The 27,916-nt window shown below is 41.5% G+C and overlaps 3 protein-coding genes across 3 annotated transcripts in view; 2 read left to right on the top strand and 1 right to left on the bottom strand.

The window, feature by feature from the left end:
- Positions 1-104: 104 nt before the first annotated feature.
- On the top strand, positions 105-6,091 carry LOC121623703 (retinol dehydrogenase 12-like). The gene is made up of 6 exons (XM_041961099.1): positions 105-193; positions 2,249-2,404; positions 2,638-2,742; positions 3,755-3,964; positions 4,634-4,826; positions 5,034-6,091. Exons 2-6 carry the CDS (start codon positions 2,263-2,265, stop codon positions 5,134-5,136), a joined length of 753 nt encoding a protein of 250 aa, XP_041817033.1. The 5' UTR covers positions 105-193; positions 2,249-2,262; the 3' UTR covers positions 5,137-6,091.
- A 1,002-nt stretch (positions 6,092-7,093) lies between these two features.
- Positions 7,094-9,484, top strand: sec61g (SEC61 translocon subunit gamma). Its single transcript, XM_041961100.1, has 4 exons — positions 7,094-7,197; positions 7,590-7,693; positions 7,894-7,996; positions 9,309-9,484. Exons 2-4 carry the CDS (start codon positions 7,600-7,602, stop codon positions 9,316-9,318), a joined length of 207 nt encoding a protein of 68 aa, XP_041817034.1. The 5' UTR covers positions 7,094-7,197; positions 7,590-7,599; the 3' UTR covers positions 9,319-9,484.
- tpk1 (thiamin pyrophosphokinase 1) overlaps positions 8,800-27,916 on the bottom strand; it is a 70,092-nt gene continuing 50,975 nt past the window's right edge. Inside the window, exon 9 of the mRNA XM_041961098.1 lies at positions 8,800-10,457. Coding sequence (XP_041817032.1) covers positions 10,312-10,457 — 146 coding nt within the window. The 3' untranslated portion in view covers positions 8,800-10,311. The remainder of the gene's footprint in view (positions 10,458-27,916) is intronic.

The raw sequence follows: 27,916 nt of genomic DNA, 5'->3' as shown, positions 1-27,916 counted from the left end.
CCCTTCACCTATTGTGGAAGTGCTGTTCATGGCTTTTCTCCCCTGATGCTTCACTTGTGTGTGTGTGTGCCATGCAGGAGCGTGTGCTGCAACCGCTGGTCGTCCGAGGAGAGGTTGGATGGGAAAACAGTCATCATCACCGGAGCCAACACCGGGATTGGCAAAGAAACAGCCAGGGACCTGGCGAGAAGAGGTGCTGCTCGGGCTCGTCTGTCCAGCTTTGTGTCTGTCTGTCTCCACTTGCCTCTGTTGTCCTTTTGCGTCCACAGTGTGTCCCTGCATTTTCCCTTTTTTCTTTTATTTTCACCAACTTTAAAAGTGCACACATTCCACTCTTTTCCCCGGACTTAAGCTGGGTTTAAATCTATAAAGCGTGATCTACAGACCTCCACCATAGAATCAGGTTTAATCCTACTTGCTTGCATTTTTCAAGGTGCTTATATGTTTTGGTGGGAATATCAGGCTGGATCAAGTGATTTTATAACCTCGGCACAGCTTAACCTCTGGCATGTTCCAAGACCAGACCAACAAATGGCAGACAGATGAGGGGTTTGAGTCTGAATGAACTAAAATGAGCATCTTGCTTAACATTTTTTCAGCAGTCCAAGTGAAAGACAAATGGCACAGATGAAAGGCGACCGAAGCATCAAGGGGACAGAGGGAGCATTGTCAGGGTCTGCTCCCCTCCCATGGGCAGGCAACAAAGAGCGATGAGAGGGTGCACCCAGCAGTGCACGCGCACACACACACACACACACACGTAGTTGGAGTAATATGAAAGCTGGTTTTTGCAACGTGATTCAGTTTGTTCATTCGTCTGCAGCTTAAATGCCCTGCATGGCATCTGCTTTCTAAAAAGAGTGCATTTGTGTTTGATTTCAGACACAATTGCTTTGCAGGGCAACCAGGGATCATAATTTGTCCAATAATGTATGTCAACAGTTGTTTTTTTACCTGTTTTGTAGTGAAATTAATATAAATACTGAACATCGTGAGAAATGAGTGACAAAAAGAAAAAAAAGAGGTGACATGAAGAGTAATCACTGCCGGAGGAGCATAATAATAGTTGCTTCTGGAGACTTCCCTGACAAATGACTGTATCACCTTTCAGTTAATGGGATTATGTAATAACGTGACGACGACGTGATTAGATTTGGAGGGATTGATAACGGGAGGTGGCTCCTTGGGGCAAAACCAAACAGAATCTCAGCCCTTTTTAATCATTTCGCTTGTAGATGTGAAATGTGCGCATCGCTCACCCACGTCAAGTGGCAACAGTTAATGTGTGAAAAATGAAATGAGGGAGCTGTCATGATTGCATATTATTGAATCTGAATATGCAGAATATTATATAGATTTATGCATGCACAGCGCTGTGTAATCATCTGCTGGATGATCTGTAGCTTGACACAGTGTAACCTCCCATTCTCACTGTTTGTTTACTATTTTATTCAATGGAGTGAACTTGGCAGCCAGTGAAATGCAGGAACAATTGGGTTTTCCCACATGGCAACAGCAGGGGAGAGACAAAGACACTGTGATGGGATGCAGACGCTACGCTCCAACTGATTAATGGCTCTCCTCTTCCATAATTGCTGGGAACTGCAGCTATTTTGTATGTATGTGTGCGAGTGTGTGCGTGGTGGTGGGGGTTGTCTGTCTGTTGTTTGGCGTGGGCGTGCGTGTGTGTGTGTGTTTGCGTCCTCGAAGCAAATGAGAATGACACAGCTGAGAGGGTCTTGTGTTCATGTGAGCGGAGCAGTTGGCTAAATGAGATGCTGAATGAGAGTTTGGAGAACATTACCGGAGGATGATCAAAAGCACACAGAGGCGTTCACGTCCTTCCTCCTTAATTGACGTAGGTTGCTTTGCATGCCTGCGAATGAGCATTGCTTTTGTAGTTGTGAAACTTTGAAGGTTTAAACCTCACGTGTGAAGAATATTTGCCTGTCAGCTTTATATTCAGCGTGGTGTGATGGCTGCTTATTGTCTTTGTCCTGGTGTGTGTGTGTGTGTGTGTGTGTGTGTGTGTGTGTGTGTGTGTGTGTGTGTGTGTGTGTGTGTGTGTGTGTGTGTGTGTGTGGGATGAGCAGCTCAATTTAACGCCACCGCCAAAACAAAAAGGGAGTTCATTGCTGCATTTTTTTTGTTCTTACTTATTCTCGCTCAGGAACAGATCGGGAGGAGAGCATTGGGAACGGGGAGAACGTGACATCATGACTCGTGACCTTTGGCCCTTGTTTTTCAGGCGCACGCATCGTCATGGCGTGCAGGGACCTGGAGAGGGCGGAGGAGGCACGGACGGAGATTCTGGAAGACACGGGAAATGAGGACGTGGTCATCAGGAAACTGGATCTGTCTGACACCAAGTCCATCAGAGCGTTTGCTGAACTCATCAACAAGGGCATGTAGCTGACGTATTGTACACGCAGTTCCTTTCGATGTGCTCTTGCTGAACAGGACACAAAGGCAGTTGCCCATTAATGGCACGGCTAGTGGTTCGATCTTGGGCTCCACCTGTCCACACGTCTGTGAGCAAGAGCTGGAGTCACGCTGGACTCCAAATTTTCTTTTTAATCACTAACTCTTCCCTCTGTTTTTGTGTGTGTGTGTGTGTGTGTGGGATGTTCTTTTCAGAGGAGAAGCAAGTGAATATCCTGATAAACAATGCAGGCATCATGATGTGTCCCTTCTCCAAGACCGCTGACGGGTTTGAAATGCAGTTAGGGGTCAATCATTTGGGTGAGTCATACTGGAGGCTGGAGCCTCTGCCTTGATTTGAAATTTCACGTTCTCGTACACTTTTGGAGAATCAGTCGAGCATCATAAAATGCAGCGAGGTGGTTAAATAATTGAGGGACCACAGAGTGTTATTTTGGACTGCTCAGTCTTGGTAATTGATGTACCGTAAACAGTTGGCAGACATGTCTGTAAGGGATTTAATGATACAATTATGTAGTGATAAATTGGCATTTCTGGCTCAAAAAAGTAAAAAAAAAAATGCTGTTTTTCCATATTATTTGCTATTCACACGCCGTGCAACACATGTACATCCAAGCTGGCCAATATATCAGCCAAGAAAATGAACCAGACTTACTGTTTTCTTCAAGCTGCCAGTGCTTTCCCCGCGTTGGACCTTGGCTTCCCTCCAAATGATTTGTTCCTCGGCGGTATTTTTGTCACAGGCTGACGGGGAAGAAGAACACTCTGTGCTCGAACTTGGTCGCCCACGCACATATGCACACGCGTACGCACGCACCCATACATGAGCACAAACATGCACACCCGTCCTTTACGTGCATGCATGTGCTGTAAACAATGCTAAACTCTGATTAGGTCAACAGTAAAACAGAAAGTGGAAGTAGTCTAGATAGCGTGTTGGCACGGTGGTTCTCTTACCTCCACTGCAGCGCCAGCTGTCACAAGGCTCTGTGCAAAGACCTTTTGGATGAAAACGTACGTTATTTTGGGTGCTTTGTGAGTTGTTTGTGTTTTTTGGCTGGCAGCATGACACACGTTCCCTCAAATTTGAGTGGAGAAAATGACAAGAGTAAGAACTTGGCTGTGAAAGCATCAACATTGCTCTGGACATAACTGCTTTTTGGCACTTCTGGTGAGATGCTAGACTGCATTTTGTTTCCTCAGTGCTGCGTGCAAAGTTGGATCTAATCTAGTTTTTCAGACCCCTGAGGTGTAAAAATCCATCACAGTGGGATAACAACACTGGACATGTGCATCACATGGCTTTCCTCAGGTCACTTCTTGTTGACTTACCTGCTGCTGGACCTCATCCGACGTTCGGCCCCTGCCCGTATCGTCGTCGTGGCGTCGGTGGCCCACACCTGGACCGGGCTTCGACTGGATGACATCAACAGCGAGAGGAGTTACGATACCATGAAGGCCTACGGACAGAGCAAGCTGGCTAACGTCCTCTTTGCACGCTCGCTTGCCAAACGGTTACAAGGTGATGAAAGGAAAACCAACTTAATCACAGATTTTGAATTTGATTTGGTCACGAAAGTCTGGGCTTGGAGGCTTGATGGCTAACTTCTAAAGGGAGAATTTATTTATAGAAGCTGGAGAGACATAGAACCTTTGTGGCTCTTGCTAAGAAAGGTGAATCAAAAGCAGCTCTGTATTCAATTTTATGTAAAAACAGACTGATGTAAGCAAGTCCATACTAATTGCAAACTGGACTACTTGCATAAGAGTTTGTCCTTATTCAGCTCTCTTTTCACTCTGAAGAAGTACACACTTATTGTACTTATGAATCAGATTTTCACTGGAAATAATCCATTTTGTAATTGCAATCCATTGATATTTTTGTTGTCTTGCTTAATGGCCAATACTAAGACATGAATTTAATATGACAACCATACAGTGAAATGGATGATTCTTTAGATCTGGAGTATAGCTATCAGAACTCAGTCTCAGGATTTTAACTCAGATACAAACTGCAAATGCAAAATGCAACTACTTTAGTTAATATGACTGTTCTGTCTCTTTGAAAAAGAAGCATATTTTGCACAGAAATGTGTGTAAATTGCTTGCAAAATTATAGCAGAGCATGTGTTCCCGTGAATATACAGTATGTGTGTAGGTGACTGTTTTGGTGGCTGTATGCGTGTTGCAGGTACAGGGGTGAGCGTGTTCTCTCTGCACCCAGGGGTGGTGCAGTCAGACCTGTGGAGGCACCAGCACCAGTGTATCCAGGTAGCAGTGAAGATCTTCAGGATTTTCACCAAGACAACAGTGGAGGGGGCACAGACCACCATCTACTGCGCTGTGGAGCCTCGCCTGGACAGCCAGAGTGGAGGGTACTTCAGGTACACACAGTATTTCAGCCAACCTACAATTGGTTACGCAAGAGCTTTTAGAGTGCTGGCTTCATGCTGCTCAGTAACTACCTGCACTCTAACAAAAGGGTGAACTGTATGTAGCCGAGGGGTAACTATTTTCATTCCTTTTGAACACTTGTTCACATGCACCACACAGTGCGTTAATGGCTGTTCTTTCTCCACATGTATGCTCAGCGACTGCGCTCCTGCAAGGTGCTCGAGGATCGCTTCTGATGACGACTTGGCCCAAAAGCTGTGGGAGGTCAGCTGCAACATGCTTGGCCTCACCTGGCAGTGAATAGCAGCAATTTAGCTGCAGTGAAGGACGTAAATTCAAGGAGGTATTAATGTTGCAGTTACTGTTGTGAAAAGTGTGTATTCTGTGACACAAATTACAGTACAGGGCAGTCCAAAAGAGTGGATCACTACCAAGAGCTCCTTTATTTTATAAGATATCTAAACGAATCCTATGTTTCAGTCAGATTGTATTTATCAAACATGAATGTGTGATGTTTTATCCTTATGTCACTGGCAGTCAAATTATGTTCAATGTGTTTTGTAGATTGTTGAAGAAACTGAACTGGCATTCGTCGTTTAGTCAAGTTTTTATTTTTGTATCTTGAATGCAGATGCTGTTCTACCTTCTTAGCTTCATTTAGCTAGCATGGTCTTGCTTTGGACGGAAATGGTCTGGTTTGTGAAATTCGCTCTCACATGCTCCTTAAAATCTCTGAGTTCATACGCCTCCAGGGTGGCAGCGGGGTGGTTTTCAGCACTGGTGAGAACATTTCGGCCCTAGACAGCCTCCAACGACACCTTTTTCAAAGTGACATTTAAATGAAATACTGCACACCAGAGCACACATAAAGCACTGTGGCTGACAGTTAAAGCACTTAGATGACAGTTAATATGAAGTGGGTCCTGTCCTCCTTCTCTAGCACTTAAAGTATGGGAATTTATTGATCAGTAAAACATCAGCTTTTTTATTTCATAGAACTCTTTCGCTGCACAGTCTTGTATCATGCAATCTTCAGTTTCGGATGCTTCCTGTCAGCTGAGGAACAAAAAATGTAATATTCTCTGTGATGTGTCTGTACTGAGGTAATATGGTCACTTCAATACACTGAAATCATGATTACATTATGATTGTATTGGTTACATGTGTCAGCATGTTGCAGCTTCAGCCTTTGAAATTGGGAAATGTTAATGTGACAACATGTGCATAATGTAAAAATTAAACATCTTGCAAAGTTCTGCTTGTTTGTGACTTTTACTTACTGATGTAAAAGATGTTAGATACTTTTTTTGATGTTTGATGTTGGCTTGACCTTTTCAGATGCCATGTGACACTGGGATGAATTTCACCTTTGGGGGTTGAAACAAATTAGGTAAGTTTAGTGTGTTAATAATTTGAGAATTAAGGAGCTTAAAGTCTTAGCCACTGCCACCCAAACAGATGACTGAATTTCAGTGTAACTTACCCCATGGTCGATTCATTAAAGTGACAAATATCAAAAGTAATGTTGGAATCCTGCTACTTATAGTGGAGTACTGTTCATAATTTCATAACTGATTAAGGCCATTGCTGTGGACTGCAGCGCATGTACTTGTCTTTTGCTGGACATGAGTATTACTGTGAGTGTGGCACCTTTTCACATCACAGAACCAGTGTATCGGAGAGGGAGGAAACTATGTCCTAATCTAAATCACATGAGGGAGTATTTAGGACGAAAGGAATGTGGAATGAGCAAGAGGAATGGCTACGACAAGTCCATGACCAATGCGCCCCCAAAGCACGGTGTGTATCATGATTTATACTGTATTTATTCTTGCACAAACCAAATAATAGCTAATCAGCAGTCCCGTTTCTAGAAATGTCTGCTAGTTTAAAAAAAGTCTGTTTTTACTTTATTTTAGTAAACTGACCATAAAATATTCCTTCTTGCATAGTAGTGCACTGGAACATGTAAGAACAAGAGGAAACATAGTGCCATATATTCAGTTATTACAAGTAATATTATATTATTTCATTGCAAAGATAATAGACAAAGGCATAGTAAATAAGATAGTAAACACTATCCTATTTACTATGGGGGGGATATAATTAAGAAAGTGTGTGAAATTTGGTTAATCCGTGGTACTGTTGGTGTAATGAAAACTGGCCGCCGGTCACTGTATTACGAACTCCTAGCCTGTAGGTGGCAGTGCGGAAAGAATTCGTGCTCAAATAGAGAGCAAATCAAGATCGTGCGCATGCGCGTCTTAAGTCAACGTCAGCTCTTCCTCACTAAGAAGCTGCCTGGAAGCTACGTGGCCTTCACTCCTCTGACTGTCTTCTCATCAGACACGACAGAAACAGGTAAGCTAAGTGTTATTTCATTAAACATTACTGTATTTTTAAAATGTTTTTTTTACATGTAAGTAACCACTAACTCGTATGAGGCTTTTTAGAGTTCTATTTGTTTTGATTGTATTTACGGCTTACCTAACGTTGCGTCGACCTCAGATTTTCTTACGATGATGTTAGCTTGCAAGAGTTTGCTAACAAAACTAAGCAAAAAACGTTTTCCAGTAACGAGAACACATATATTTCGACGCACAGGGTAATATTTGATGGAAAAAGATTATGTACGGTATGTTAAGGATTATAACGTTGTGGGAGTCATGATAGTCTCAGGCTGCTGAAGTCAACGTCAGCACTGAAAGCAGTCCAAGCTTTAACACTGATACTGGTTTTGATTCTGTCCGCAGCATAAACACCATGGATCAGGTAATGCAGTTTGTTGAGCCTAGCCGGCAGTTCGTCAAAGACTCCATAAGGCTCGTAAAAAGATGTACAAAACCCGACAGAAAAGGTAGGTTCATTTTGTTTCTTTTAGCCCAGTCTTTGTTGTGCTGGCAGCAGCGTCTAACCTCCATTTCAACCAAGCAACCCAATTTCAAGCCTGAGCTGCTCGGCTAACACATTTGGGATCCATAGAACAGTAGCAATTGTCTTTAGTGGGGTTATTTTGAGTTTTTTTGTATTGTGACATTTATGTTTACCCTCTTACAGAATTCCAGAAGATTGCCATGGCCACAGCGATTGGGTTTGCCATCATGGGTTTCATTGGTTTCTTTGTCAAACTCATTCACATCCCCATCAACAACATCATTGTGTAAGTAGGACTAACACAACTTATTTAGACGGTAAACTGCATCATGCAATTGATGTGTGATTGTTATTTCTACTGATTTTACTGGGTTGGGAAAATGCTGTAAGTGTTGTTAATGACAAGTTATTTATGAGGAACAGTGACGGGATGGCCCAACAGAAGGCGGTTTGTCTTGATGAGATACTGTTTGTCCCTGATCTGTCCAGGAAAGCACTGTTATCAGTGATGAGTCCTCACAGAGAGAGTTTCTACCCACTCCCCTCTCTTGATCAGCTGCTGCATTGCCCCTATCCACTAACTGCAAAGATGTGTAAATAACAGTTCACTGTAAGCTGTTAAAATGTCTGTTCATCTGTGGGGTGCAGCATGCCAAGTATATTCACTTTCCTTCTCTCAGTAGAAAGATCACATTCTTTGTATTCTGATGCGTGTGTAGTCCAATACTGGTCTGAAAAAATAATCTTTTATTTTCAGTACAACTTGTTTACCAGTGCTAGAAGAAGCCCTCATATCATTTAGATCCTGTTTCAGTGCCTTTTAGTTTTAGAAATAACTTTCCAACACCATGATCCCAAAATGGAAACTTTAATTGACCCTTGAATTGTAGGCATTGTTAAACCCCTGCACTGATCCTTCACAGACCAAACTACTGTAAATCTTAGTTGTCTGTTATAGTTGTCACCCAACATTAGATAGTGTCAACAAATTTAAGACCAAATTCTTTTTGGCAAGAATATAATAAACACGATCACTATTAAAAAAAAAAACAAAAAAACAACAACCCCTGATTAGGATTATCTTGCGTAAGACTGTTCATTTTATTACATTAATGATACAATGGAGTTGGTCCTTGAATAGCTAATGTAAGGACCAAAAGTTCTTACATTTACCATGTTATTAAATGGGCATTACTTACATTTGTTTATTAATTGCATAGTTAGGTTTTATTACACAAAAGATGAGGGTTAAAAAAAGGGCAGTCACACTGGTAGCACTTGTTTTATTTTTTGTGCGCAGTAGGATGGGACATTCAAACACCATTCATTTAGGATGTTGTCATAGTAGTCAGAATACACAGTATCCCAATGTACAGAGGTTGGATTGTCTGTTTTTTGGAAGAAAATGCTGGTACAATGGAAAAACTTTGCAAGTGGTACTGATATAAAATATCTTCTTTTGGGAAGTGTCTTTCTTGAGCAGTGATTAATTTGTTTGTCGGGTCATTTGAACTGAATATTAGTCAAATATGTCTGTTCATGTACCATTTGGATTGCTCCAATCACTAACACCGCGTTTCTTGCTTTTGTTTCTCTAGTGGTGGTTAAATCCTGGTCAAGCAAAAACACAAACTTCAATACCCGGGGACAGGAGACGGTGAAGAGATGCGGATTATTGGGCTGGTGTGATTGGGGACTGAAGGGGTGGCATTTTTACATTCTGTGCACAACATTTCTATTTTCGCTGTGTAAATAAAACAAATGGAAACCCAGACTGATTTGTCCTCACATAGCCTTGCTATCACTACAGCATGTTAACAGTTTGGTTTTTACCTTTTAAACTTTCAGAAGTACAGTATTAAACGGTCATGAAAAGGCACAAATACTTGGAAGTTGGGTGAACAGGGTTTTTGATTGTGTACTTAACAGATCCGGTTAGTATGGCAGCTACAAGAGGACAGTGGAAAAGGAACGCTGATGTCAAAGGCACATACTGTAGGCTGTGATATAAAGCAGATACCTGCACACATTTAAGGAAGGTGTGTACTATACATGTGGTTATGTCTCTTGTCTGTAATTCTGTGCAGTATGATCTCAGTCCTTACCTGAGAGCTGCCTCCTAGCACAATGTGTTTTCATGTAGGGGACCACATATTGGCATGGAATAAGGCGTGGATTCTGGTTGTATAAGATACATATATATATAAGCAGGTATTCATTTCTTTATGGTTCATTTTGACTAACCCAGTATAGTGAAGAAGCACATCCAAGTGTTGCTGTTAAAAGTCTTAAAAAATGCAGTAGATGAACAAGTCCAGTTCAACAAGTCCATCCTTGTCCAGGATGGCCACTAAGGGATAAACCCAAATAGTAATCAGCTCTTTTGGCCAATTTTGAATTTTCCTATGTTTCAACAAAGCTGCCAAAGTCTCCATCATTATCACTCATAGAAACACTTAAGTGAGATTTTTGGCCACGTGTAATAGTGCTTTCAACATTTTCATTTTTTTTCTACTTCATACTGTCCAAAACATAAAACTATGAAGTTTGTTATGGTGCAGCTCTAAAAAAAAAAAAAGAAGTTGCATCTGATTTTCTTGGTCATTCTCCGTCCTTACGGATCCCCATGCTCCAGAGCAGAGGCTGGTCTGTTGTCACGGTTACAGGCTTCCTGGGACTTCCGGGGCCAACGGGTTCATAGGTGTTGGAGGTGCTCACCAGCTTCCCAAACTGCAGGAGCTGGTTATCTGGACAGAGGAGACAAGACGTATAATTAAGTGCAGCTGTAATGAGGGCCTACTGAGTGATATCACACTTAATGGCTACTTTAAATAGTCTAGTTCAATTATTCAATGAGTAAAAGTTGGTAATTAGTTTTCAGTTTGACTAGCTGCCTTATAATCATGCACACTGCTATCTGTAATTTCCACTGTTTGACTTTTAATAATGCAGCTGTGTGTCAAGGCCTTGTTAGAAAGGATGTGGTCTGGAGCAGTTTGTGTCCTTGTGTAACTGAGGCGAGGTGGTCCACATGACTTCGCTTCATGTCTGACCAAAGAAATTTAGACCTAGCGAAGCGGTCTGAGGCCAAGCAGGGTTCACAGCCAAAACCATGCACATTCACAAAGGCTATTATGCTAAAGCCACTGAGCATACGCCCACTTTGAGGTTACTGAAGTGCTAACAAATCCCCTCAAAGAGAACCCTTCAGCTGCCACTAACAGGAAAGGTGACCACTGAGGTGTGTGGGCCACATAAGGCTTTTTGTTTAGCATCCTTTATAATGACAAGCAAAGGAGTGAAGGATAATGAACTCCACAAGGAGACCTGGTTTGTTTTCAACCACTTAATGATCACAGATGTGCATTTTAAAAGGTTAAACCATACAGGCAGTTGGTGAAATATTTGCTTTAACTCCTTCAAAAATTTTCTTTGTTCTCTGTTGTTGCAGTCTGCAGTTTAAGGGACATAATCAGTTCACTCTCAGTTGAACACATTCAAAATGCAAAGAGTTCTGAATATAAGTCCCAAACTTCAACATGAAGTGACTTTACTGTGGTGAACCATTTAGACATGAAAGAGCACCTGGCCAACACTGACATCGAGTGGTCAAACCAGGAAGCTCAGCAGTATCTGGACCGAAGGGGCATCAAATTCTACCAGTTCATGTCCGTGTGAGTGGAAAGACGCAAGTCAGTAGTCAATTTATCACCAGTTGCCTGAAATAAATAAGTAATTGCACCCAGACTGTGCTCTATGATATACAAACTGGCATCATAAACCTCTAAACAACTTCACAAATAAATAAATCTAGTACATGAAAGTTTGAACTTAGTCATGCAAAATAACAACTCTTTCAGGAACACAGCAAACCACTGACCGTGCTCCAACAGGCCCAAATGGCAGAAATAGGAATTTGCGTGTCACTTTTCCCATTAACAGTTACATTTATTCACGCGGCATTTGCTCTGAATAAGCTGAGCTGACAAACGTCCTGAGAGTGGAGCTGTTGAATCGTGTCTAATGTGAAAAGGGCAAACTCACCTCAGGAGCTGTACACCTGGGGCTTTGTCTTATTCATTCGCTGTTATCTGTGCCTGTGTTCTTCCAATCTGCGGCGAGTGAAATCACAAAATATTCCTGGCTGAATTTATGACCCTACAGGTCAGCGAGAATCTAGTTCTGCTACTTTTGGCCCTAATTCAAACAGATATTTTTTTTCTGTTTATGTCTCTTTAGTCTCTAAGGCTCTCTATAGAAAGCTCACTGTGAGCATTGACTTGACTTTTTTAGCCATCTTGATCTAATTATCTGGTCTGTCTGCATGGTGTCAGCGGGCCATGTGCAGTGTTTGAAAGCGAGTTTGAAGATTAGTGCTTTGTGTGGCACAAACCACAGCAGCACCCAGGTGGGCCAGATGAGGTTTTGTTTCTACCTGTCAATCATTTCCACCCCATTAATAACTCTATTTTACGTTCATTTGTGGGAATAACGTTGCCATCTGCTCCGCTGAACACATTGTGCCTGAAGGAATCACCATTAAAAAGCACCAATTTGTAACTTTTCACACATTCAAACAACAACACAGAAGACCGAGCATGCATTTTATCGTCAAGTTTAACTCATGCTATCTGGCTGTCTGCTGTGCTGCAACACATTACATGTTATTTAGTAAAGTCACAAGTTATCAAAAGGACAGGTGGAACCCTAGAATCAATACGACTCAGTAGCACAATATGTCTACATTCACCACAATAAATGCATTCATTTTAGTTTTGCACCACATTCTATCATGCAGATGAATAATAATACCAAAAAAATATTGATTTCAAGTAACAACACAAAAGAGTTGCTTTACACAGATGAATACAATACAGTACTACATTCTTTCAGTATGCTGCTGTGTATAGGGCATTTCTATATACAAAACGTGCATAATTTAAATGTGTAATAATATTAACAATAAACACAAATGAGTAAGAAGAAGAGCGTATATAGGCTTGAGCAATACAGTCCAACCAAAATTAGGGAGGAATCTTGATTGATGTTCAGTACAATGAACCGGTTCCAGCTGCTATGTATCAGTCTTTACATGTGTGAAATGAAAACAAACTGACATCCTGTTGTTTTCTTTGTAGGGGATAATGTAAAGTGAGCAGGCTCCTATGGAGAAATAAACCCCGAAGTGTGAATGCATCAGAAATATGATACATACGATCAATATGCGTTTAATATCGCTTCCAAAGCACACATTCCATTCTGGTTCCTTTGCTCACGTCACATTCCAGGAGTTTACCTTACCTCTTGTACAACTACCACACTCTCAGTCAGAGCAGTCACAACTGTTTTTACAGAGTGAACAGCTAACGACAAATTGTCCAAATGGAGCAAACCAGTGAGAGACAGCGAGAGAAAGGCAAGAACAAGGAGAAGATCAACTTTATCCCTATCCTCTCAGATTCCTGGGATAAAAGGGTTGCCCAGATCCGCAGACAGAACAACGCTGCTATATCTAGACAATATTATTCACAGACTGTGAAACAGTCTGTGAAACAGTCTGTCAAGACCACGACCGGTGAAGCACAGAGAGGGTAGATAAAACCCACCTCACCAAAACGGGCCAGGCAGGGAGGGGGAACTTTAACAGGGAGCAGTCTGGCACAGGGCCCAGGTATGGCAATCATCAAAAGCAAACTGAGGATGTTCCACAGAAGTGTGCTCCAACCTCAGGTTCTCCAAAGATGAGTGCTACACCCTCAAGGGCTTCACAGCAGGCTGCTAGACATGATCGTGTACCACAGCAAGTGGGCACATATTCAGGTGCTACATAGCGGGCTTGTGAGGCCACTGAATTCACAAGGGGCCCAGTCCAGAGGAAAACGCTTTGGACACTGCGTGGAATCATGCTCCTCATTTTAAAAGCGGCCCTGTCCAACACAAAAAGGTTTGGACAGCACCAGGCCAACACCCCCCAGCGTGCACCTGCCAAACCACAGCATGTTGACATGGTCAAGAGCTGTGACTTGGTTGAGGATTCCTGCCAGCAGGCCACAATTCAGGTCCCTGAGCCCCAGCATCAGCAGCTCAACATCAGAGAGACGGAGCAGACCACCAAGCTTATGAGGGAGAATGAGGCTTTGGCAGCTGAGGTGGAGCAGCTAAAGAAGATGCTCCAAACAGACAAGGCTCTCCAGGATGAGGCTGAGTGGAACATGGTCAAGAATATCAAGGACCTGGAGTTTCAGCTTTAGGAGAAGAAGGCCACTGAAGCTGAGGCTGTCTGTAAAGTACAGCAGCTGGAGGAAGCTCTTCAGAGGCAAAAAGAGAGCCAGAAGAACAATACATGCGTCTGGCCCGGCTGATAGAGGAGAACAACAGGCTGATGGCTAAATTGACCCAGACACAGAGTGAGCTGGAGAGCCGACAGCTGCAGTGTCCGGAGATGTCCCGTTTCCTGGAGGCCATGAGGCCATCCAACACACCACAGAGGAGGAGGCGACCACCCGAGAGGCAGCATTGGATGCTGTGATGGACAGGATTGGCAACCTAGAGGAGCAAATGAAAAAGGCGGACAAAAAGCTCTCTCTGAGAAAAAGATTCCTCCGGTTCTTCAAATGAACTGGGGGACCATTTGCCAGCCCACTCATCCTCCAAGCTGACCTTCCAACCAAATTTCAAATCCCTACCCACAACTTTTAGCCACCAACTCCTTCCAGTTACCATCATTCTCAAATTTGCCCCCACCCCTACCACTAGCACTACCACCCGCCCACCCCTGCCCCCCCCCAAAAAAAACATTCCCCAAGAAATCCCCCCCCCAAAATTTCCCCAAATTACAAAAAATAAAATAAAATGATTACAAAAAATTACAAAAAAAGTCAAAATTGCAAATCAATTACAAAGATTATAAAAATTACAAAATATTATTTTTTGTAATCTTCTGGAATGCACTTTTTCAGTTTGTTGTCCTGATGCATGTATTTGCATCAGTTCGAGGGGCCTTTATTTTTCATATCAGTAAGTAATGCACCTTATTTAAATTGATATGAGATATCAAATAGGTTTGTTTGATAGCTTTAAGAAAATGTTTGAAAGGCCTGCCAATAGTTTTTCATTGGAAAAAATAAATATCTCTTCATTTAAAGGGTCAAAACAGTTTTTGGTTTTGTTCATAGTATTGATGTCATGATCTTAGGTATATGTGTGTGGCATCGGTTATAGGTATCTGCCTTTAGGAGCTGAAAGTTATTGGTTATCAGTATCAGTTTTAAAATATATATCCCTAGTTGTAGATTTTACAATATGAATATGTCATGTTTCCTACATACAGTAGAGCTTTTACAAACTTGAATCAGATCTCAAAAGTCAAAAATTGCTTTGGCAAAAGTCTAAATTAATCATTAACCTGCAAGTCCAGCAACATTTTAAGGGACAATTTTCTTCCAGTCTTATAAAATTGAGTGCTACAGCAACTGTGGATCATCACTAGTGCAAAATATCTTAGTCCTCACAAAAGTAAGTTTTTGTGGCCTTTGTAAATGTTGGTAAAATAAAATTAAATAGCACTCAGACAGTGTGGGTCTTACAAATGCATCTTTTCTGTATATAGGTAACTTCAAAATAGTACAAATTCTATTCTCCTGTGAAGAATAAGGAGACTAATTAATCATACAGCCTGACTCCGCCTCAAACACCATACAGTATATTGCACGCAATTAACCCAAAGCAACACCTGATAACTGCACTATTTCAACACCCTCTGGATGAGACAAAACATGAAGAGCATTAAAAAAAACAAGGATTTTATGAATATGCAAAAATAAATGTGGGGCAATCACTTCATACAAAGGAAAAAATGAACACAAAGGAACAAAGACAGGAGAGAATGAAGCAAATCATTTGTCCACAGGCGCCTGCACGCACATCAAAAAACCAAAAAAAAAAAAAAAACCTATTCTGCTTCAAAGACTGCCACACAAGCCTGGTATTAGACCAGTGTGACTCAAAACAGGGAGGAAAATAAGCTGTGTGTGAAGTCAGGTACTTAATAATTGAGTGAGTACAGAGCCCCAGTCACTATGCTATGGGTGTATGAGAATAATGTCCGACTGTGTTAAAGTGCTGGCCTGAAGTTTTCACTCTGCAGGGTAATGTGTTTCCGCCAGCTTTATACCAGCAGAGCCACGAGGGTTACCCAAGAGCTGGAAAAGTAGACAGAAGTCAGGGCAGTTACTGGACTGTTTTGTGTCATGTGTGAGTGAGCATGTATGCTTTTACAGCTCTCTTTGGGAGGATCAAAAAGTCAGAAAGATAAACAAGGATTTCTGTGTGGACTCTCATAAAAAAAACTGTAAAATAATTTCCTCCATCAGCTTCTTATCATGGGCAACATGGGCCTATGTGAACATGCAATTTTCTGCCAAAGTCGGGACAGATTTCTGAATTTGTGCTTTTCTCTGTGCTCTTCTCGCAGGTTCAGAATGGGCTTGACTCAGTTGGAAAGAGGTAATGTCACATATATATCTGTACATCCATCAGAACTTAGAAATATTTTCAGGATAATGTGATAACAGTTGTTGGGTAGTTTGCTTGTGCTGCAAGGCCACAATCAATCAAATCTCATCAAACCTTATTTAGCCATGAATATTTCATGTTATATGAGAGATTTGAGGTTGCTTGAAGGTCTTTGTTAGGTTTGGAATTGGGCTACAACAGATCTACAGTGAATCAATGGAATTTAGTAATGATAATAATATAAAAGTCATTGACAAAAGCATATAGCTACAACTAGCTTCATCAAATTCAGAATAAGCAGATATTTACACAAATCAAGTTGATAAGGTCAAACATTAAATATTTTGTCTTTGTACTGTTTTCAGTTTAGTATATGTCAAAACGGATTAGCAAGTGGTTGCATTCATTTTTACACAGCATCCCCACTTTCTGGGAATTGGCATTACATTACCAAAAACAATTGTTGTGTTTTCAGGGGTAAAAAGCGATGGCTGGTGTAATTACCAAAACTGCCACCAGAGGCGGCAGAGCACTACAACAGGAAGCATTAGTCATGCTGAACAGGATGTCATAGTGGCACCTACATTTCCGAACACACATTATTTCTGTCTGCCTCTCACACACACATCTTTTAACAAACATGCAAACACACACACACTTGCAGACACACACACACACACGCACACGTGCGTGCGAGCTCTTTAGCAAGTACAAAAGGCTTTCAGATGGCTTCATTAGTAATCCCCTCCTCAAAGCTGATACTGATCAATAACGGCCCCCATTGCAGAGGGGACCGAAATGAGCGTCGCACCCTCCAGTGATAACAATGGAGATGTTTGCTGCCTGTAATTGCATTTCCAGCGCCACAGCCGAAAGGGCCCGTCAGCTGTAAGTAGACCGTATTTACACAACAAATTACCCAGGAGAGAGGGTGGGCGAGGAGAGAAGAGACTCACAGACACTCACACTGCAGTGGGCAGGTAGAGAGGGGAATTATGGGTTTTAGGGTCCGTTTTTGAAAGGGAGAGAGGACTGCTGCTGCTCTATTTTTGCCTCACAATGTTTTTTTTTGGGTGAAAAGGCTATAGAATGACATGTTAAAGGTGCAACATGAAGTATTTTATGTCAAATTATCTGTGTTATACTAATCATAGACGGGGCCACAGTCGAGGTTACTGATCTCTAAAGCTTCCATTGACATTCATATTTTACACTTCATTTATTTGCAAAGGTTATACTGATCAGTGAACTTTCACTTTGTTTTACTTTACATGTTGCACTTGTAATGAAAGATGAAGTTGTTCATTGACGGGGAAATCACACCTTTAAACGCTGAGCAGCACGAACACACAGATCATCTTCTTTTCCCACATTATCCCATATGGGTGTTTGGCGTCACACACGCGCGCTCCTTTTAACACGACTTGTTGTCGAGAGGCTAATTGGACTCATTCAGTCATATGGTAAATCCTCCACTGTTTCAGACCAGCGTGCTATCAAATTCCATCACGCTCCACAGTTCGAGAGAGAAAATCATTTTCTATAAACCATGTTTGTTAAATACCGAGCTGTCCAGCTACTAAAATGAGGTGAATGTATGACTTAATGTGTGTTGCGCAGTTTCTGCCATTCTCTGAACACCTTCAGAAATAAACTATACATTACTGAGATAAATATGTACAGAATGTACTCGTACAAGTTAAGACAAGCGAGTAATGAAAGAAAAAAGAGATATTTATTTATGTCCAAGGCTGATCCGAGGCCTGTTTCACCTTAGATCCAGCAAACAGTATTGGGGAATATACTGTTAAGCTTTCATAAACCTGAAATGAATGAGTTATAAGCTCACGTTTGTCTGCAGTTTGCAGATGGATGAAGCCGAGACTTCACTTAATGCACAATTTATATCTTACTTCAACAGAACACATGAAAGTCCTGATTTGTACTCTCTCTCTTTTTTTGGGGGGGACAACTTTTTCAGTTTCCTGCTTGAGCCATTCAGATGCAAAACTATATTAGAGCCTCTTACAGTTTTGCTTGTACGGTTGATTCAAATCCTTTGGGGCGTAAACAATGATCACACTCCATGAAAAACAAAAAACTCAACTGATATTATATAAAATGTACAAGTGCTTCCAATTTTAGTCGTGGTTATACAACAAACAGTAACATGAGATCCCGCCTATCAATGATCTGACAGATCTGCCTGAGAATTTCTGCACATCAGCCTGTAATTTCAATGCAGTGCAGTGTCCTTCATTTTCTCTACCTGACATTCTCCTTATATTTAAGGCTATTTATTGGCCATGACATGAGCCAAGGTGTGCACTAGCACTGTTAGCACCATCTGCTGTGCAATGATAGCCGCTTCCATTAAATGTTTATGATGGCACTGCTGGGTTTGTCTAAGAGTGTGAGGTGACAAACACCGCTCTGGCTTAAGTTGACCTTCAGATAAGAAAGCTCGTCTCTGCTGGGAATGTGGTATCAGTCAGCTGAGAGACGAAAGTGCAAACAGACAGGAGAGCAAATTATATATTTTGATATTAGAGGGCGATTGCGGGGATGTGTCATTGTTCATGTGTTTTGCTTGATGGAAGAGTGGAGTAGATAAATTGATAGGGCTGATGTGTTTGTGCAAATTAATATCCTGTCATGAATACTTGAGTTCGCTACGTGTGTATGTGTGTGTTAGAGATTGTATTTCCACACATAAGGTTAGAACTAATGCATATTTGGTCCAGAATACGTGATTGTGCCCGTGCATGAGTGCACTTCTCCTCTGCCTCCTTGCTAGTCTGCAGCTCCACTGGGGGTACTAGCAGCAGTTCACATCAGCCTGCTCTTCATTCCCCCTCTGCCCCCCGTGTGTGATGTGCACAGCGTCAGAAATCTACAGATCCATAAATAAAACCATAAAACAGCAGTTTTCCCTCCCGCTGCCACACTGCACCGCTACAGAATACATACACTTTTCATTTCCCCTCTCTAGGACCTTGGTGAGTGGGAGCGAATGAGAGAGGGAGGAAATGAGATGGAAGAGAGAGGAGTTAGGAGAGGGAAAGGGGGGGAGAAGGGCAGAGAGTGGCGGCATCACAATGTGGAAAGGTGTGGGAGAGGAAGAGAATGAGAGAGAACATGTGTAGAAAGGGATATGAAAGGAAGAGAAAGACAGAGAAATAAAGGCAGAAGAGACTCATTTGGTTAGACTGAATCTTTGAAAGAATGAGACAAAAACACAAGGCGAGAGTACGGACAGATAAACACAGGCAGGGACAGAAGAAAAGCGATATGAAAAGAAAAGGAGAAGGTCAGGGTGCGTGTTTGCATCTTGAGAAACAGAAGGAAAAGGAGAGATCTTACAGTAAAGATGTCTGCCTCTGGCAGGGACACTGGGTAAGACCTCACTGAACCAAGTTTGTCAGACACATCTATCTGTGCGACTACAAGATAAAGTACATTTCTTTACCCTCCTTTGAAAACAATCCTTCCAGTATTCAGAACGCCGCCTGCATACTGAAATCTCAGGCTGCACACACTGCTAACGGCTTGAGCTGCAGTGCTTCATCTCACCAGCTAAAGCAAAACTTTAAAGGCAGTCCTGTCAACATATTCTCGGATTTATCGTTTCTGAATTCATATCAAAATGTTTTTTCCCCCGCTGTTTCACAGCTACAGAATGCAATCCAAATGCCCTGTCTATTTTTCTAATGAGGCTGTTGTGTCTTCTTGGTGAGTTTGAACCAGACATCACAGCAAAAAACCTCACTTAAAACGTCAACACAAAGACAATCCCTGCTGCTTTCCTCAATAGAGTATCTATTAAGCAGTTTTTCCTCTTCAAGCAAAGAGGCCAGTAGAAGGGTTGACTATGAACTATTTTCATCACTGCCTTCACAGGCAGGTCAAAGATCAGGAGCAGGTATAGAAAAGTGACCACGAAGCACTAAAGCCGCTTTAAGATGTTCCCAAGTGCACTTAATTGGACTGCATCTGTTCCACTAATGAGTATTGGCTAATTAGGCTACATGCTACTCATACTGCATGTCTAAATCGTCAAAGTTTTGTGCATCTGTAATCTTCATGTTCAGAGTGTAACTGAAAATATGGAACATGTAGTGAAGTCCTTATTAAAACACAATCTCATTTGCATGCAGATGTGTTTGTGAAGGCTTACATTTCATAAACAGCATGCTCTCATTAACAGTGAGGGCAAGCTTTCTAATCTTGCCCAAAGTTTACTTTTAATTAAGATTTCTCAATTGCTGCAGCTCTCTGAGAGACTTTGCTGCCGAAACCCATCTGTGTTCACGTGTTTGTTTTTTATCAAACTCTGCACCTGTGCTGGATTTGTGCGCGTGTGTCTACGGGTCTTATGACGCGCCACACAACTATGGGTTGATGTTTGTGTTCACCGGCGCTGTTGCCTTGAAATGTTGCACATGTCCCTGTGTCTTTGTGCAGCAATGGGAGAATGCGTTAAGAACCCCCCATCTGTTGTGTCATTTGAAGGCGCTATACCTTTCTGATAACACACTGTTTGGAATAGTGTGTGAGCGTATATTAAATGTGCGTTAAGTGTGATATTTGGGAGGGCTGGAGAAGGAGAGAGGGAGAGAAAATGCATGCGAGTATATAAATGTATGAATGGAAAACAGAATGTGATCATTTGCTAACGCTTTTTTACTTATACTGAAAGCAGTACAAAGACAATATATTTAATGTTTGACCTCATGAGCTTCATTGATTTTTGTAAATAGATGTTTATTCTGAATTGATGCAGCAACGTGTTTCAAACAAGTTGGGACAGGAACAACAAAAGACAGGGAAAGTCATGGAATTTTCAAGAAACACCTGTTTGGATCATTCCACAGGTAAACAGGTTGATTGGTAACAGGTGACAGTACGATGATTTGTTACGAATGGGGCATCCTCGAAAGGTTCAGGATGTTATGACTTGGGCTTGGGAACAGTTAAAAAAGACGCAGTTTGCTTGCAAATGATTACAAAGACTGGAATCAGGGTGATATGTCACAATATTGACATTATATTGACTAAATTTCCGACTCTAGTGTGCATGTGTGTATGTTTCTTTTAGGGCTTCTGTGTGTGTATGAATGTCTGATGCTTGTTAGTGTGTAGATGTATGAGCCTGATGATACTGAACCGGTGGTGTGGAGTACTAGCAGCTTATTTGCATATGAAGCCGAATGGAAAACTTATAGAGGAAACCTCCTCAGCCATTCTGTCACCAGTGGGCTGACAGCCATTGTTCATGGTCCACAGAAGTTTCCCTCGCTCTTTGTCATATGCATAACACACACACACACACACAGTCTCTCTCTCACGCACACATATATATTCATATAATTATCTGCATGCCCATACATAACAAGAAACACGCAGTGAAACACAAAGAGGAGCACAATGAAACAAATGCGTGCACACATGCACGCCCACTAGTACAAAACACAAGTATATAAAAGAAAAGATACATTCACATCTACCCACCCGCCCGCCCACACACGCCATGCAGGCAAGAGTTGGTTTGTGGATAACAGCTATTCAAATTTGTTGTTCATTATGATCCACGCTAAGCCGAAAACATCATGACGAAGCAGGTTTTAACACACACAATCACACACGCGGTGCCAGAAGCCATAACTCAGACTGTGTTGCTGCAGGATGAAGGCTTTTTAATATTAAGCTGTCAGATGGAAGAGGGCTGAGTCACAAAGAAATGACTCAGGAGGTTTTCTGCATGCCAGCACATGACACACACACGCACACACACACACACACACACACACACACACACACACACACACACACAGACACAGACACAGACACAGACACACACATATAGGACAGTAGTTCTGTCAGTCACAGATGGAGACCTATTGTCTCACTGACCTTCATAACCATAATCATCCGTAACGGCTTTGCTTTTTAGTTGCTGGAATAAAGTTTTGTGGTGATTTAAAAGCCCTTAAAATGCACACTCGGAAGGGATTTCATCCGCTGTTTTTAGCTCTTGACCCCCGTTTACTTCTTAAGGAACATAATAGATGGCAGCCAAAGAGAGGGATAATGGGAAATGACTGTTTAAAGACAAAGCATAAAGCCTGCGGCATGTGTTGGTCATTTAAACTGCGGCTGCCATGGTTTTGACTGAGCTCCATTGTATTTCAAAACCACTGGGGAGACGTTTCTGTGTGTGAGAGTTTAGATGAAGTGTTTGTTTATTTCACCAGGGACAATGTCATATGCAACCAGCAGCCTCAGACCTCCACTCAGGACAAATGTCCACCATTGTCCCATATTAAATAGCTCCAAGTGTGGGTCATAATCAAAATTATAACATCATGTATGTTATTCCTTAAATATTAGCAAGTCTTAACAACAAATGTTGGCACGGAGTCTCAATAATAGCTGATTCTGGACTTGATCAACTTTGGGGACACACTTATTACTGTGGGGGTTGACTTGGACTACATTTTGCCACATCTTTAAGTTGCACAGTAATAAAGCATGACTTGCATATAATATCCAAGGTGTCAAGCCCTCTGAGACAGCAGTAATAATGATTGGACTGTCAGAGATCATAAGACTGTGTAATTTACACTTCAAACATACAGAGGCCATGAAAGCTGCGGAACATAGCTGTCCTCAAAGACACGCCTGAGTTACTTTGTCAGCAATATGTTTGATTTAAAACATCCTGTTGTTTTCTCAAAAACCAGACGGTCTTTTCGTAACTTCAGTGTCTGTTTAACTTGACTGCTGAGGAAAGTTTTATCTCCCAAAAGTCGCCTCCATATCACTATAAAAGTAAAGGGGAGAAAATGTAATGTTAAAGCTAAGACGGAACTCTCGAGCAGGTTCTGGTTTGAACAATAACAAGCTATAAAATGTATCAAAATGACACAGCACGCTTAAAGGTATAATATGTAATATCCCTGCATTAAAATGTCTAAAAATGACTCGACCTATGTTATAGAATGTATATCCTTAAATACACCACCTCCAAACCCCTTCCTGAAATAAAACTACGGTAATAGTAGTGCAACAAGCCATATCCATGGATACATTACACAAGTACTGGATATTATTCTCATGTGGGGCAATTGCACAAACATGGTGAGGAAGTTAAATATGGTGTATTATAAATAACAGTGGCCTTTAGTGGGTTAAATATATAGCTTCTTACTGGCATGCTTTGAATGAGCTGCTCATTATGCTTTATCTTTAATCTGTGTGTAGATATGTGTTTGGCATAAGGATAAGGTGCCAATAATTGTTTGCTGAGAGTAATAGAGAACCTTTGGTGCATGATCATAGCACCTGTGAATGCTTGCGTCTGGTCCTTCTGATGCTTCAAGGGAAAACAGATATGGCATTGATGTGTAGGTGTGTGCTGAGGAGAGGAATAATGACCTTGGCTTCATGAGTTCGCCACAGTTATTTCTTATGGTAACTTAACAGAGGTGAAAAATACATAAAATAATTCAGGTCATTAACACCCCAACTGCTGCTTAGTGACTTCAGTATGCAATAACAGTGTGAGTATGAGGCCTGCTGAAATGAATATATCTCTGGCTCTGCAAGATTAAATGCCAAACACAGCTAAACATCATAATCATTGTAAATAAATCTAGAATGTAGAGTGTACCCCTTCTTCTGAATAACTGTAGGCCTTAATGTGGTTGAACAGTCACACATAAACACAGCTTGATCTGTGCTAGAGCTGATCATGTCAGTGGACTCCAGCGGGCAACTCCTCTCCTGCTTTCATGGCTGCGGAGACTCAATGGCATCCCTTTATGTCAGAGGAATGCTGCAGTAGTTTATTTGCTGTGGGCGATCCACTGCCACTCATTTTCTGCAGGGTAGAGCAAGGGCAATGGAAAGCACAACAGCAAAGAAAAATGAGCAAGGAAAAGTAGAGGTTAGGGCTTCTTAATGCAAATAAACTGGTAGGGGTCTCAAAGTGTCACTGCAGGCAACACCGATCAAGAGTCAGAGCCTGGCCAACAAGAGCTCGGTGCAGGTTTATGTGCGAAGTACTCACCCTTAATTTGCATGATTATTGGTATTATCAGCTCAGTTTGAGCTTTTACGGTAAAAGATATGAGCATAAGTCTGACATTGCTTCTGGTACAAATATTCAAGCTTGCAAGAAAGTGCAACATGTTGCAGGACTTTTCAATATATTGTATTTTGGAACTAAATATGCACAATTTCAATATGAGATACAAAACTATGCTCACCCTTGCTGACCCTGCTTACCTTGTCATTACCGTTACCCCTTCTTAAACTATAGACTAAAGCAGTAATGGACTGCACCTCCTCTTCTTTGATTATTCCTTCTAAAAAAAACACACATAAGTTCAATCTATTTCAATATCTACTTTTGCATATTATGCCCATTAGAGGGCAAATGTGTCACTTGTATATTATGTCAACATAAACATGTCTTTTCAAAGATCTACATAAATAATGTGTTCCTGTGTTGCTGTATTATTTCTTTGTTTCAGCTTGACCCACATTTAACTTTATCAATGAAAGTGACGCTGTGTGCAAAGTTTCCGGTTGGTGCTGTTCCACGTTACCTGAGAGATTTCAATGTCCTAGACAAACGGAAAAAAAAACCTGATTATGGACCCTATTTTCCAATGTTTTTGTGACTAATGGAGACAATAGTTTTTGAAATTGGTCCAGTACTGAATGAGAGCACGGAGGAAAACAGCATGCAGAGTCAGAATATTTTCACATCTATCTTGGGAATTACTTTCACTGGACATTATGACAGGAAAGATTTAAATATGTCAGATGTATATAGATTTTCTCGGTAAAAAGAAAATTACTGGGCAACAGAAACTCTGGTTTTGTGCCTCCTGTTTTTCATGCATTCAGTGCGGTCGCTGCATATTAGTTTTTAAATCAATATATATTCAAATGTAGAATATTCATTGACAGCCCTATTGCACATACAACTAACATCATTAAAAACAATCTGAGGGTGAGTGACAAAGACCTGAGGAGCCTTATCTTTTAAGGGTTTTCACACACTGTCGGTTTCAACCTCTCCAGAGAACTAAACAGTGCTGTGTGGGTAAACTGTATGATTGAGCTGAACAAAGTCGGCTCTCTCTGAAGCAAACTGAACTCACAGTGTGCGGTTCGCTTTAAAGTCTGAATTGAAATGTGTAATGTCAACCTCCAGCCAACACTTTAAGCATTTGAATTTACAGTTACAAATCTTACGGCTGAATTCTATGCAGGCGGAACAAGCAAATTAAGGTAAAAAGAAACATCAGGGAGGCTTCCACAGATGGTCGCTGTATTATTTGATCCGAGAAAGGAACAGATGCACTGCTTGACAGTTAGAGTGAGGACAACTGGAACAAACAAAACCAGAGACCTGTGGTGAAAATCTGTAAATGAATATTGGTATCCAATAATGGCACATACTAACCAGTAGATGGGAATGTGGAAGGAGAAGAAGAACTGGCCTCTTCTAAGTAAAAGGCATGATTATAGAGGAGGCTGCTGGAGTACAAAAGTGACTGCTAAATTATCAAATTACATGATTGTTGGCTTACAGTTTTGAGAGTTAAATTCACAAGATATTACCACAATACACATTCCCAGGTCCAGTAGTTGCCAAGCCACCGAGCAGGCTGACCAGGAAGGAGGTCGAAACTAACCACTGTTATCATATTTACACTGTGCACTCGCAGTTAATTCTGTCCAGTCTGAGCTATGATTTCCTGTTTGGAAACATATTACAAAAAAGCTATTTTTCTGCAGAGAGGCAGCCATTAGTAGAACAGTGGAGAGCGCCTCACTGTCTGCCTCCAGGTTGACATTATTAGACAAGGGCTGGAGAGAGCTCTAAACCATAGCAGAGTTTGTGGAGGCAGAAACAGAAACCTTGCAAGCATGTCTTGCTCTCAGTCAGGTGTCAAAAGATGCTGCAAAAAAAAAAAAAAAAAAAAAAAAGCTGTCATGGTGAGACCAGGACAGGAGGAGCAGCATCAATGAGAGAGACTATTCTTGATTACAAGTAATCATCTCATTTGTCTCCGTTGTGACATTTGAAAGAAGGCTGATGCCTGGTTAGGGCGAGATTGCCAGAGACAGCGAATGATCAGCGTGATTGTGCAGGGAAAGTAGTGCATCTATATGCAATGATACCAATACTACCAAGACTTAGGATACCAATACTACCAAGACCAAGGCTAGCCAGGCTCACTGTTTCCTCTTGTTTCCGGTCTTTTAGCTAAGCAAAGATAACCAACTGCTTAACACATTTCCTTCCATTACCAAGTCCTTTTTCCCGTTGTGAGGTGGTGGTCTTTTAACATGTCATGTCTCTTCTTCTGCAATGATGGCACGTGAGTGGAGAAATAGCATGTGTTCATCAGCTGGTTCAGGCAAATAAACTGTGTACCTGAGCAAAAGGTTCTGATGTCAGGAAAAAAAGAGTTGGGCTGTCTAGACCTTACTGCTGTTGGAAAGGTTCTTTTGTTTTACCTCATATGAGATCAGATTTTTGATTTATAGTGGGATAAAGTGAACAATTACCTGTATGATTATCTGTATGCTGCTACTGCAGACTGTAGCTTCATATTTAAATACATGAGAGTTGTATCAGTCGTCTCATCTAACTCTCAGCAAGGGAGCAATTAAGTGCATTTCTTAAATGTCTATTACTTTAATAGAACAACTTATACTCTATAATCATTGTGAAATATCTCTGAGACTGAAAAGCAAATTACATGGTTGTGGGGGGCAGGAAGGCAACTCCTTTATCTAGGTAACAGTAATCCTGCAATACCCCTTCAATGACCACATATCTTTTCGTCTGAGAAACCTGTGTTGACCCTGTCCTGCCAAAGCTATGCAGTGGCACACTTTAAACCCTGGTCAAGAGTGTTTTTTGCAAATTCAAGTAGGACAGCATGAATTGATCTGTTCAATAAAACACTCAACAAATTTGCACTGCCTCTGTCTGAAGTATGAGATTCACAGACGTTTCAACAGAGATTGGGTAAAGAGTAAATAGTAGGAGGTTGGGGGAAAGTGAAACTAGAGGAAATAAATACACTGACTGGATGAAGCTGTTTTGTTGGCCAATAAACTGCCAAGCATCTGCAGTAGTGAAGTGTCCTGCAGACAGAAACTGCATCCCTTCTAGCCTGTCTGCTGTTCAAATTCACTCACTGGAAAAAAGCCCTCACCTATGCTACCTTCTGTAATCTGACATCAAATAATTGGAATATAAAAGAAGTGAGCACAGAAAAGACAGTTAGATGAGGGAACCAGAGAACTTCTCGTCCAACAAGGAAGGGCAGAAAATACTTTGCTAGAAATTAATATAACATTACAGCTGAGTTCATGACTGTGTGTGTGTGTGCACGTGCACACAAGCTCCTGCTAAAAGCTCCCAAACATTTCCAAAGGTTTTCCATAATCCTCCATTTCCTGCTGTGTGTCAGCATCCTCAAACATCAAATGAATGAGACGCCTGCCATGTCTCTTCCTCTCCCTCTCATATGTCATCTCAGCACAATCGTTTTTCATCCTGATCTCAGTTCTTCCCCAAGATCCATCTTTTCCTGCCTCGAATTGCTCTTTTTCTCAATCAGTCGCTCCCTTCCTTCCCCGTTTACCTCTCCCTTTGTCT

Source organism: Chelmon rostratus, chromosome 20, assembly GCF_017976325.1.
Source record: "Chelmon rostratus isolate fCheRos1 chromosome 20, fCheRos1.pri, whole genome shotgun sequence".
NCBI classification, from domain to species: Eukaryota; Metazoa; Chordata; class Actinopteri; order Chaetodontiformes; family Chaetodontidae; genus Chelmon; species Chelmon rostratus.
This window is presented reverse-complemented; position numbering and strand designations above follow the sequence as displayed.

Excerpts from the sequence above, each read along its gene's own strand:
- LOC121623703 (XM_041961099.1), top strand. The coding sequence starts at position 2,263 with ATGGCGTGCAGGGACCTGGAGAGGGCGGAGGAGGCACGGACGGAGATT. Across the intron at positions 2,405-2,637 it reads TGCTGAACTCATCAACAAGG|AGGAGAAGCAAGTGAATATC; the intron begins GCATGTAGCTGA and ends TGTTCTTTTCAG. Across the intron at positions 4,827-5,033 it reads CAGAGTGGAGGGTACTTCAG|CGACTGCGCTCCTGCAAGGT; the intron begins GTACACACAGTA and ends ATGTATGCTCAG.
- sec61g (XM_041961100.1), top strand. The coding sequence starts at position 7,600 with ATGGATCAGGTAATGCAGTTTGTTGAGCCTAGCCGGCAGTTCGTCAAA. Across the intron at positions 7,694-7,893 it reads TACAAAACCCGACAGAAAAG|AATTCCAGAAGATTGCCATG; the intron begins GTAGGTTCATTT and ends ACCCTCTTACAG.